The sequence below is a fragment of the Drosophila pseudoobscura genome, chromosome X (assembly GCF_009870125.1).
Source record: "Drosophila pseudoobscura strain MV-25-SWS-2005 chromosome X, UCI_Dpse_MV25, whole genome shotgun sequence".
NCBI lineage: Eukaryota > Metazoa > Arthropoda > Insecta > Diptera > Drosophilidae > Drosophila > Drosophila pseudoobscura.
Window position 1 is genome coordinate 47,275,884 of NC_046683.1, and position 13,080 is coordinate 47,288,963.

Genomic DNA, 13,080 nt, shown 5'->3' on the forward strand with positions numbered 1-13,080 from the left:
AAATGGTAATAAAGAAAAAATAAACTGAATAGACGACAATCAGCGTTTGCTTTTCTTGGGCTCTTTTCTCTTCTTGTCTAATTTGTATGCGGTTTATAAAAAAAAGAAAACGAAAGCTCCTCCCAAATTCCCACAAATGAAAAAATGGAAAAATTAAAACTTGGATAACACTGCAGGGCTTATTAATTTTGCAATTGTTACAACCAGATGGAGTGCGGGGACCGGGAAGCACGGCGGGTATTTGGAAAATGTTGCCAAATTGCTGACCTGGCAAGCTGTTAGGGGCGGCAGAAAGTACTTACTTAACATATTTAAAAAGTCTTTAATCTTTGGGTCTGATTTCCTTGCCCTACGTTGCATATGAGTGTATCCTCCTTCAGCACCTAGAGATATGTTCTTGCCTTCTTTCTGTTTCTCTCGCTAAAGGCCAGACGCAAAAGCTGGCCATCGGACCCATACCCAGCATTCAGCACTCTCTCGTGGCACTCCTTGGGTATTGTATTTCATTTCCGTTTTCATTATTATTTGTGGCTGTCCGACTTTGACTCCAATTCCGTATCCGACTCGCTCCGCACACGCCTGGCCTCTCAGCTGCAACACTGCCTCTTCAGCTGGTGTCTCCACTGCCCCCTTTTTTTTATTATCGCTACTTCTCCGTCTCCGTGTCCGTCTTCTTCCTTGGCTTTTTGTGGAGCGAACGGAGAAGAGAATCAAGAACAACGTCAACGACGATGCCAACATCCTGCTATCGTGCTAATTTCCGTTTCTTTATCTTGACACAATGGTGCGCATTAAAACCATGATGGAGAGGGAGGAGGAGTCAGGAGTCCGGAGTCAGGAGTCAGGGGAAACTCCATAACTAAGGGCGGGTTTTGTGGAGAGTCACGGAATGGGGCTGCCCCCGAATATCGCTGTTGCAGCTTTGACCATTGCGCTTTTATTTCCGCCCCATTCTTGGCCAACAATTCCTGTGTTGCTTTACTGCTCTAGCCAATACGGCTATTAGACGCCATTTTTGCTTTGTCCACAGAATATTGAAGACAACGTGAAAGCGACATTTGGATTGAAGTTGGGACCGCTACATTATGGGGTTGCTTTAGGAGCACTCCCTCTCTTTACCGTCTCCCATCCCCCCCGCCCTGTTCTTATCGCTCTCTCTCTCACACCTTCCCAAAGGCCAAAAGGGCCTCCCGCTAGGCCAGAAACCAGAAATTTGCATTCCACAACAACATGAAGGCAAAATATTGATAAATGCCCGCCATTAAACGCGATTAACAATTTGAATTATGTGGCAAAGCCAAATTTTATTGCCAAAACACACACACACACACACACACACACACACGCCACACATACACAGCGACAACAATTCTATGGCCAAACAAATGGCATCATTATTAAAATATTATATACGAGTATATATTGTATGCATAAACCAGCCATAATTTCCATAGATTGTTTGAGCGTGGAATAGGAATAGGAATCGCTCGGAATCGCCTCACCTCCTCGCCTCGAGTTTAAAACAACATTTTTGGTTTGGTTTCCATTTTTTTCAGCGGGCACGTTCAGAAATTTCGAATGCAATTGCGCGAAAGCGAAAATGATTGGCAATTGTTTGGCCCGGCATTCATTCATTCAGTCATTCATACGGAGGAGATCTAATCCCAATGCCAGTTCTAGTTGCCGTTCCCATTCCCGTTCCATTTCCATGTCCACTTATCATCCATCTAGCAACAAAAGCATTCAGAGACCTAATGCAATTTTAGTCTAAACAGTTGGTAGCAAAATTTTCAATGAATTGCATCAATTGCCGGTCCATTGTTGGCAGTCCCTCAGTGTGATTCCTCCTCATTTTTATACGAGTATGACTCCTGTTTTTGTCGTTCTATTTGCAATTGCGTGGGCGTGGCACGCTGCACACGACCCAATGGAGGGCTGCAGAGGACGATGACAGGGGAATGGATTTTGTAATAAAATAATTGCAGCGCACGTGTCAAAAATATTCAAAAAGGCTTAAGAGGGATTGTGCTTGGATTGCGATGGGACTGCGACTGCGACTACGATGGGTTGGGATGGGATGGGATGGGCTGGGATGTGATGAGGGTGCTTCTGTGCTTCAGTGCAGCGTGAAACAGTTACTGGTTTTCGTCCCCTTCAGTGGACACTTTTTTATTGTGTTCTGTATTATTTTTTGTTTTCTACTTGTGGAATTTTCATATACTCGCAGTTGATGGACCAATACCTCTTTATTAGGGGTGGGCTGCCGGGTGTGATGCGGTTATTCTGTGAGACTATTGTTGTACTCGTATTGTTTTTTGGTTCTTTTTCGTAGTCACTAACCGATGCTCTACAAATTGAACGTGAGTTGTGAGTGTGCCTTGAGTTTCGGTTGTAGTTATATTTATTCTTAGGCAAAGTAATTTTTATAACTATTTTCATGCAATATCTTCATACTCGTATCTTCCGCAGAAATTTGCTATAAGGGTATTTAGTCGTCGTGGGGGGAATATATCCTAATCACATTGTGACACTCTTTTTTTCGTGTGTCGAGTGTCGACTGCTTGGAATTTGTTTTGATTTGGAACAAATTTGCTTCAGCATTGTGGAGATTCCCTCTGCAGTGTGTGGGCTGAGCGTTTTATTGCTTTTTGCTGTCGCCTGTGGGCTGGAGACGAGGAAGGGGTCCAGGCTTTGCCCGGGGTGGTGGGTGGTGGTTTCTTGGGTCCAGGGTCCTTTGGCCGGACATTGTTTACATTGTTGTGGTGAGAATAGCAAATAAGCGGCAACCAATTCGGGCGAAATCCCACTTTTATAGCATACTTTGCAGCGTCTCGTCTCCCTGCTCTGATTCCTAAACACCAGCACTCCCACGTCAGCCAACACACACATACTCCTCGCCCACAAGAGTATTCTAATTGCAATGCATTGAGCGAACGCAGCAGAAATTATACGCATATTCCCACATTTTCACACTTCATTAGTTGACAAAATCAGAGTGCGAGGGAGCTGAAAAAAAAATAAAAATATACGGAAAAACCTTAATAGAAATGCAGGCTAAAATGCATTTACCGCTGCAATCTGTGGCCACAAAATCAATTTGCGTTTAAAATATATCCCACCAAACGGAAGGCGATGAGCTCCGAGAGAGGGCTGTTTGTGGGGATAGAAATTAAATGGCTTTCGTGTCTGTGGCTGCTAGTTGATTGATTTTGCTGTGACAGCAACAGTAATTGAAAATATTCTTCGTAAACTATTAGTTTGCCAGCAGAATCTGACAAGTCGATGCGGGAACACCATCCTTTCCACCTGTGTCAGGGCAGGGTCCCTTCCTGTTTCCGTAATCACCCAACACTCTCAGAGGATACCCCTCAGAATGTAGCCGGATCTGCCAGCCACCTAGCAATGACAGGTGCGTAGGTATCGTGGGTATTGTCGGTGATGAAGTACTACTCGTGGATACCCTATAATGATCTGTTTTAATTGGATCGCTCTTCAAATTGAATCAGTAATATCATTGAATCAGTAATATCAAATACGAGTATATTCTAAGTTATTATTGAGATTTTTGATCTTAAGTTTATTTTGGTGAAGGGTACTTCCATCAGAAATTTTCCCACAGTTATAGATAAACCTATAGGAATACCACTTGAAATCCTTGGTCCTTATTCCTTATTTTTAAGTGCATATACCGTACATATTATCTGAATTATGCTGTAAAAATTGTTGTAAAATTACGAGTATTTGGTAGCCATACAAAACACTTTGGTATTCCAATAAAGAGAACGAAAGAAATACTGTCTGCCTTTGTGGTAAGGATTCCACTTGAGTCTCCCCTACATATAACACCTGTTCGCTTAATCTATGCATACCCCTGCTATCCTAGACTTTGTGGGTATTAAAATGTTTTCCGCTTCTGTATATAAGGATTTTTTAATCCCACTCGAAGCAAAGCCTCCAGTAAGAACTCCTTTCCCTTCTTTCTCTCTTCTTATCAGACGAAGCGCCAAAGCGTGTCAGAGTCGAGTCAGGGAGTGCTGGGGGAGTGCGGGAAAGTGCGTCTTCCAATCATACAATAGCTGAAGAAGAGACGAAAATCCTTTTGACAATGCAATGCATGAATGTATTTTCTTTAGCCAGGTTTTCCTTTTTTCCTCCTCCTTTTTAATTCACAACAAATTGAATAGACGAGCGAGAGAGCGACAAGAATACAAGATCTCACCTATATATAAATGGAGATGTTCTGAATACATTTCATAGAAGCAATTGGCAGGACCTCCCGCTCCCGCTCCCGCTCCCGCTCCCGCTCCCTCTTCCAATCCCCATCCCCCTACCCCTCTACCATCCTCCATTAGCCTTTGTGTGTGTTTCGGTTGCCTCGCGTATATCACATTTCCGTTTGTTAGCAATTTTTTGTGTACATCTGCATGAATAGCGAGAAGTTTTCTGCTCAACTTGATAGCCCCATTCCCAAGTTCCTGTCCCAGTCCCCGTTCTGTTCATGTAAAAATATTTATTGTACAGTTTTGAATACCCGGGTGGGGGATGTCTTGCGTATAGAAGCAAGGATTCTCATTCTCCCTGACTTGATTTGGCAGGCAGCTCACGCCTCCCTTCCGTCCAATATTTTCCACACGTCTACCCAGAAGAAAAGGTGGCCAAGGGACAAACCCTTTTGCTTTGATTTGGCCCACATCCACATGGGGTTTCCCTTAGACAGCTATCCTAATGTTTTGATATGCAACAAAGGATTTTGGGCAGCATTTACTTTCATGATTTCTTTTTAATTTGCAAAGATTTGTTCGCATTCTTTGATGATTAAAACGAAAAAACCCTGCATTTCAGACGGTTTAATATAGAGCTAAATGAGCCACATACTCGTGTAACGTATCTTCTCAAGCCCATGCCGAATGACAATACAATGAAAATAATGGAATTTCTATGCTTCTATCATTTTATCGGTCAATAAACCAATCATTTTGATAACCCCATCTATGAAATCGTAGCGTTTTATCTCGATCTTTGTGGGTTGTGCAATGCGGATACTTATCTGAAAGATTTATACCCAAACAGTACTGAAAAATCTTAAGCCTTACTTATTTAATGTCTTGTTCTATTCCATCTCCATTTGTCGCTCTTGTTCGCCTTCTTTGGTGTTGCCCAAATGATCAGCAAATGGCACAGAATCCTTCACGTTCCATTCATCCAAACTTGCCGGAAGAGTCCTTCAGTTAATGCCCCTCACCGTTCAACCGAATATTTGCAGTTTCAACTGGAGAGCAGAGCTCAACTAACTGCGAAATTGTTTGCCAGCCACAAAAAAGAACTGACAGACAGGGAAAGGAGAGAAAGGAGCCTCGACGAACACCGTAGAGATAAGGCTGCCAACTTGTTTGCTTAATAAATAAACTTTATATTCATAACTGAAAAAGTTTTGCTTGCAGGAATGGTTCGAATCCGCCCGTCTCCCCACTTCCCAGAGCGAAACAAACGTGGCCGCTAATTTGCGTGCCAAAAACTTTTGCAGCGTCTCCCATCGCTGAATGGTATGCTATGGCATTTCAGCCGGAATGGAGATGGGGATGGGGATGGGGAGAGGGGGATAGAGTGTAGGCGCGGCAAAACTACGCGACGGCATTTCCGTTGCCAGAGTGGCAAGGCACAACATAAATTATGGGAGTATTTCCGCCTCAGCTGCTCCTGCTTCAGCTCCTGTTCCTCTGAAGACGCTATCAGTGCCGGGCGAGGAGAGCTCGCTAATCACAAAAGTTTTTGGTTTTCAGCTACCTTCAATGCGGTTTCCTTGGAGGAAAGGGTTTCTTGGGGCGGGGCGATCAACTTATGGGTTAAATACACTTTGGCCCCGAGACCCAGCCTCAGACTGATTAACAAGACATAATTATTTTTGCATTAAGCGGCTGGCTAATAGCCCGTGTAATCCCATACTTGTTCTGGGCTCTAATCAGCTCATCAGACACAAAAAAACGAGAGAAAATAAAATAAAATTCAAAATTGCAAAATACAGAATACAAAAAAGAGGCAGCTACAACGTAAAGTGAAATAAAACGAACGACAAACCACTCGAAGATAATGAAAGTGCATTGAGGCGGCAGGAGTCGGGAACAGTGTCAGGTCGAGTGCGAACATTTTTCCATTATGCTTCGTGCCACATTCTGTGCCCTTAAAAGGAACAACAGCAAATGACGGCATGGAGAACGTGATCGACTGTGCGGTACCCTAATTGCACAGGAAAATATAAATCTATCGAAATGGATCAGAGAAAATCGACATAAATTGTAAGATCCGGAGTAAAATAGAGCTCGGTAAGAGGCATTCCATCTTTACATTAATCGTATGTAAATTATTGAATATTGAACATTCCGCTCATCCAAAAGTGCTGATGGAAAAAAATGTCATGCGCTTAAATTCAAACATTAGTCAGATGATATATGTTGCGCATAAGGAGAAGTGCAACTACCTGAAACAGAACCATTAAACGGTTTGCTCATCGGCACGGATACAGATTTAGGCCTGTTCTGTAGTCCATTGGTACATTCCATTCAACCTTCTGACATCGTTCGAAGTAACATAAATATTTCACAATACTACGACAAATGGTTTGCCGGATCAGCTAGTTTCTATATATTATTATATACCTATTATTACCATCACTGAGCTTTCAATGTGCCATAGCAGCATGCCCGCTACGTTCCATAGGGTATATCCCATCCGAACGGGGGGATTGGAAGCAGGAAAAATGCAACGTTTGACCGCCTCCAGCAAAATACGTCTGCCTTTCCTTGGTTGGCTAACCGCTTCGGTCCGCATCCTGGGTCTGCCCTGATGAGAAAAACGTTTCTATAGCCTGGCACTCGCACAAACAGAGGGTTAAGGGCTGACAGCTCCGTGTGGAGCTGTTTCCAGCCAGTGACAACGTGAGCTCGACAACGGAAAGTGTGATTATATTTTCATTTTCAATTTTTTACGGCCAATTAATTTGGCAATTGACGCTTCGCTGGGCGTCTGCGCCATGGCAGATATGCACAGGTGAGGGGGAACGGGATTCAATGTGATAGGATGGGATCTCTGTCGTTGTTGCAAATTGAGTTGTGTGGCAAGAATAAGAAAAGTCTATTATAGTGCCAGGATGGGCTGGCTGGCTGCCTTCTAGCCATTTTGTAGCTGCATTGTCTGGCCAGCCCCACATCGATACGTTTTGTGGGCGGCCATTGTTTGGGGGCGTGGGGACTGCCTTTAATCCCTACCAGCCCCGACGGACATGCAATTTGCATTGAAATTGTTTTCCGAAATTAGAAAAGCCAGTCAAGTGTACGTGAAAAGAGTACGAGTATGAGGAGGATAAAACGATGATACATACAACTACTTTGAGGGCTATTAAAGAAACTGAATTCCAAACAGATACGATGTGAAAGGCTGCTTTCGGGCACCGTTGCTTCTAATACTCTTGCGGACAGAGTTCTGTGGCAGCTTAAATATCTACAGGCCAAGAATGGAATGTGATGGTTGGAACTTGACCGAAAAGTATCTGATAAGTATTTACGGCTTGTGCGGGAAATTCTATCGGCCTTCAATTAAATTTCAAACTTAAAAATATTACTGTTTTGTAATAACGGCTTCTAATTTTGAGACAAAAAGCCTTCCTTTAAGGCATTGCAAACTTCTTTGGATTTTTATAGTGCCCAAAATAAAAAAAGTAGAGTGAACCACATCGTTGGGTCTTTTAGTTGATGGTTTTGCCCTGCTCATTTGATTGGTTTGATTAGGAACACATGAAGTTTTAATGCTTTTTTGCATCGATTGCAAAGATTTTACTCAGAGTTAATATAGTTATAAATGTACAACGATTACAAGATTATACAAAAAAAAAATTGTTGCTACAGTAAATTGATTTAGGTTCGTTTAACTAAAAGCTAAGGTTCGTTTCGTGGGCTTCCAAGTGGGGTACAGAGCGGGTGGTCGGTCGGTCGGTTGGTAATCCGTTCAAGCTTAGTTCTCCTGGACGATAACCACATCCTGCAGGTGGACATTCGGCAGCTGGAGCAGCTCCTGCTCGTTAGTGATGGGACGATCCAGGGGGTAGCCGAGGGGACGGACGTCCTGCAGCGAGGCAGAGCCAATGCCCAAGCTGATGCTGGGAATGATCCTCCTTTCCTGCTGCTCCAGAACTGGGGAGACAATCATAAGGAGCTGCATGGGCAGGCCCTCAGGGCGGCCACGGGGCAGGAGAAGACGCTGTGGGAAACGACCATTCTCGCCGACCAACTCCTGGATATCCAACTCCTGCTGACCACGCAGGTGCATCATCACACGGCGATAGATCTCACTGAGGGGCGTGACATCTCGGCTGGTCCACGGAATGTCGATAAAACGATGCTGTATGCGATTGGTGCCCGACTGCAGCTCCACGTTGATGGCGTCCAGCAGGAGGAAATCACGTCGGCGCTCGTCCAAGGTTGCCTCACGACCCTGGGAGTCTAGGCTGGGACCCAAGAACACACGAATTATGACATCCTGGGCTCGCTCCGAGCTGATGTCCATGTCGATGAGGAAGGGCTTGTTGTTCAGGCGGCGCTGTCGGCCCACGATAATCTGCTGCTGCTGTATTTGTCGACCTTGCTGCTGCTGCTGCTGTCCAATCAGGTTCGTCAGGTCCATGTCGACCTCCTCGATGCGGGTGCGTAGCTTGTCAACGCGCACATCATTGATGGACACACCGTGCATGCCCAGCTGGTCCCTCCTGTACCCATCCAAGAGCTGCTCCCGCAGATCATCCACGATGTTGACAATCCGGCGCAGTGTGTACCGGATCAGAGGATCGCTGAGGCGAATACCCAGGCCAGAGCGATCGATTTGCTGGCTGTTTTCCTGGATCAACTCACGCACAATTCGCAGGATGCCGACTTGGCCGAGGTGGCCCAACAGGACATCAGCAATTAGAGCTTCCACTTGGCGCTGCTCCTGGAACTGACCGCGGATCGAGTGAATGTTGAGCTGGTCAATGGCCTGCTGCATGTGCTGCTTGATTTGGTTGATCTGCTCCAAAAGCTGACGATTGCGCAGGGAATCGATGCGGATCTGGTTCAAGCGAAGGGCATACCGGTCGGATGTGGTCTGGTGTGGATTGTTGAGCCACACATTCATTTTATCAATGGTCTGCCCCTGCCCAATGGTCTCCTGGTTCAGGCGAGCCACCAACTGGCGCAGATTGTGCAGGAGAATCTCGCTCCGACGGGAGTCCTGACCCTGCTGCTCCTGGCGATGGCTGGTGAGGCTTCGGCGGAAGCGTTCGCCCTGTCTGACGCGCTCCAGCTTCTCCTCATCACTCAAACCTTGCAACTGCTCGTCATCGACATCGTTGTCCGTCAAATTATGTAGACGCTTCTCACGGTTTCGCTGCAGCATGGCCAAGATCTCGTCGTCACTCATGATGGACAGACGATGATCGCTGCGTATCAGCTTCAGGATGTCCTCATCTTGGATGGGCCGATCGAGCACTTGACGTACCTCACCGATGGAGGCCACACGACGGGGGATCATTTTCTGCTGCTGGCTGACGCCGGCATGGTTGAGGCGACGACGATTGATGTGCACCAGACGCTCATCGTCGCGGCTAACGCTCTCCAGTTGATCTGCATAGCTTTCCACCTGATTTCCATACCGATGTTGGATCTGATCCTGATCCTGATCCTGATCCTGCTCTTCAACTACTCGACGTCCTTCGCTGTACCGGCTACCGCGCATCAATCCTGGCAAACGCTGACCTCCTGCCTGCTGCACTTGTTCCTGCTGGATGCTGTTCATTCGGCGGCGGTTGACGTGCAACAGGCGATCGCTGTTGGCATTCACAGTGGGCAAATCGTTGCGGCCACCCAAGTTAATGTTTCGCTGCCCGATCACACGGTGCAGAGGCACACGACCCATCTTAATCACGTCTTCATCATCGTCCTCATCATCATCATCGTTGTTGTCCCGACGCAGAACACGCATAAAGCGCGCCCTCTCGCTGCCATAGATGTTCTCCTGCTGATCCTGATCCTCTTCCTGCTGCTGTTGCTGGAGGCGACGACGGTTCACATAGAGCAATCGTCCAGTATTGATATCCATATCTTGATCCTGTTCCAACTCTTGGGGAATGCGTTGCTGCGGAACCTCTTGCGACTCACCCTCTACAAGGGCCAATTCCTGAATCAGGTTCTGGACAAAGTTGCGCAGGCCGATATCGTCGGTCAGGAGGGAAATGCCTTGGCCCTGCTCCTGTCCCTCAATGGGGATCACCACACGGTTCTTTCCAAGCAAGGACAGACGCGACTTTTGTGCTTGCTGCCTAGCCAACGCCATCTGCATACGCATTTGCCGCAATGGATTGAAAATGTTCATCATGGGATTCATGGGATGCTGACCCAAGCCGACGACATCGATGAGTGTGGGGCGCTGGGTCTGCTCCAGTTGAATGCGCTGAACACGCTCAATAACCTGGGGATCCAGGTACAGTTCGGGCAGCAGCTCTTGGACAGCGGGCACGATCAGGGACTGGGTGTCTTCGCGATCGCGTATGGCTCGAACCAAGGCATTAATAAGCAGGACGGGATTGATGTTCCTCCGTAGGTAGACGACATTGCGCTGCAGAGTCTCGAAGTCCACGGCCCTGACCAGCAGGCGATAAATGCCACGAAGCTGCTGCACGTCCTCCACGCGGACAACCGAGCAGATCTGATGCTCGTCCAGGAGACGCCGCTGGCGATCCAAGTCAATGACGTGCTGCATCTCTCCATCAATACCGCCGCGGTAACGCTGAGGTTCCACAATCAAACCCTGATCCAGTCGAATGAGTTCATCATTCTGCAGTGGCTCATGGATGTTCTGCACAATATCCAGGATAAACCTTTGACGTTGCACATCCCCAAGAGACATGCGTCCTGTAAAGCAAATGGATGTGAAAGGAAGGAGAGTGGAATCTGGGGAGGATTCAGCGAAATCTGACGTTACCTATACCCTGAGCCGTGCCTGGATTCACAGCAATACGTCCAGCGGCGACCAGAGTGACCGCACAGGCCATCAGTAGCAGGATTTTGTTCATCTTGCTGGCTTCTCAGATTGGTCTCTGGATTACGAGTGTTGTTCACTTCTGTGGGCTTGGCACTTGGCACGATGCTAAAACACAGACCAGAAGGTGACTGCATACTCCATCGGAATTCGGTGCCTCTTTTATACCCAAAATTCCTATCTACCGGCAGTGCATCCATAGGCCTATCGCTGGACTTTCGGTTGGGTTGAATGCCTTTCGCGGGGCGAAAATATGTTTATCAGTCCGGTCCAGAAGCTGTGAAATCCGCACGTTCATTATGCAATTAAAATTTTGTTGTTTTTTGTAAGGCATAAGGTCACCCATGCACAGATTGTACTGGAAACTGAGACTCAGTCTGAGACCTAGTCTCGGACTCGATATGGCTGTTGTTTGCTGTGGCGGCCTGTGGTTTGCCGTGGGTCACATGATCACAGATCTATCTTAATTGGTTTGTTGCCCTCCCAGTCCCAACATGATCTCTGACCCTTGCAGGCTGTCCGTGTTTGCGAACAATTCAATTTCAATTTGAATACTGCCAAATCGAACATCGAACTTTAAGCTATCGCAACTGCAGTAGGAATCGCTTAGTTTCAGGTACCTTTTCGTACCTTTACCAAGTTCTCAGAACGTCCCAAAAATAGCCCAAGAATGGAATAATTTGTCCAAAAGCTGATAAGAATTAGTAGGTATTTATATATGTATAAAGTGATAAGCATAGAATGAATGAATCATTCAAACGACCTATTTTACTGGTAATGCCGCTCAAAATTAATTTTCTGCATGTTTTCGCTAATTGTATGTATGTATGTTGAGTCAGTTTTGTTTAGAAACATTTGTATTTATTTATAAGCTAGACTTATTTGTTTGCCTTGGTATTTCTTTGTATACTCTCAATGGATCCCTTACAATGCTGTGCGCTCTTCATTGAAGTGTATTATGTGTGATCGAACTGCTTAAAGCGCGAGCATGTGCTCTTGGTTTTACAACAAATGCTCATGGTGCTCATGGTGCACATGGTGATGCTAATGTGCACAGTCTTCGAGTGCAATTTTTGCTTTTGCTGTGGCTGTGTTCGACATTGAGTCAAGTTTCGGTTGGGCGCCCAGGCGCCTGGGTACTGACTGGGTGGCATGTGGCAGCGCCATTGTTTGCGCGAGTGAGTGATTGGCGATTGTGAAAAGATGCATAAAAGGATGGCGATGTCAGACCTCTATGGCTCCCGACGAAAGGGCGATGGCGGGTGCTGGTGGGTGCTGGCGCTACGTCATTGCAATTTTCTATTCACATTTAAATTGGCAATTCGTTTGGCCCTGGCTTTTGTGTGCGGCGAGCATTTTTATGGCCCGTTTTTTTCTGTGACTCTTTGCGTTGCGACAATTTTGCAACGTGCCTGGCATGCAACGGAAGCCGAGCGCGCTACGTGGGTGGCCGTGGCTTGTCCTAACTGATGTCATTGTTGCTGCTGCTGCTGCTGTTGCTGCTGCTGCTACTTCCACTGCGGCTGCTCCCGCTTCTGATTCTGACTCTGCAACTGCTGTGCCTTTTCTAATGTAATTGCAATTGTTTGCCAGCACCGGCCCTGTCCTGCCGTTCGGCATTCATCTCGGACAGCAAATGGCCAGTAAAAGGCGCCTTTGATTTGCCCTAGCTGCACTTTACGTATACGCTTTGCACTTTTTTCGACTTGCCACTTTTGTGCATGCCAAGCGCATTTGTGCGGCAGTAATTGCTTCTTTATAACGCGGCCGTCCCTCCACCCCACCCCCCCTGCTGCATGTTCAGCAATTATGCAGCTACAATTTCGCATTAATTGCTCCTTTGTGCTGCCCGCTCGTCCGGTCCGGGCGCGCCGGCGTTGCAGTCTCGTCGGAGCGGGTATGGGTCCCTATTTTTTGTATCGCTTGTGTAAGCTCTGGAAAAAAACCATCCGTCATTGTTCCGCTCCACCATTTATGAGGCCGGACCGTCAGCTGGTGCTCATTTTAATTGCTCCTGGC

The 13,080-nt window shown here is 46.6% G+C and overlaps 1 protein-coding gene across 1 annotated transcript; it reads right to left on the reverse strand.

The window, feature by feature from the left end:
- Positions 1-7,793: 7,793 nt before the first annotated feature.
- Fbp1 (Fat body protein 1) lies at positions 7,794-11,199 on the reverse strand. The gene is made up of 2 exons (XM_001353509.3): positions 11,005-11,199; positions 7,794-10,934 (listed from the first exon to the last, which is right to left on the reverse strand). Exons 1-2 carry the CDS (start codon positions 11,093-11,095, stop codon positions 8,005-8,007), a joined length of 3,021 nt encoding a protein of 1,006 aa, XP_001353545.2. The 5' UTR covers positions 11,096-11,199; the 3' UTR covers positions 7,794-8,004.
- Positions 11,200-13,080: the final 1,881 nt, after the last annotated feature.

Coding starts and splice junctions, on each gene's coding strand:
- Fbp1 (XM_001353509.3), bottom strand. CDS start 11,095: ATGAACAAAATCCTGCTACTGATGGCCTGTGCGGTCACTCTGGTCGCC. Junction 10,935..11,004: donor AGGCACGGCTCAGGGTATAG/GTAACGTCAGAT, acceptor TTTGCTTTACAG/GACGCATGTCTCTTGGGGAT.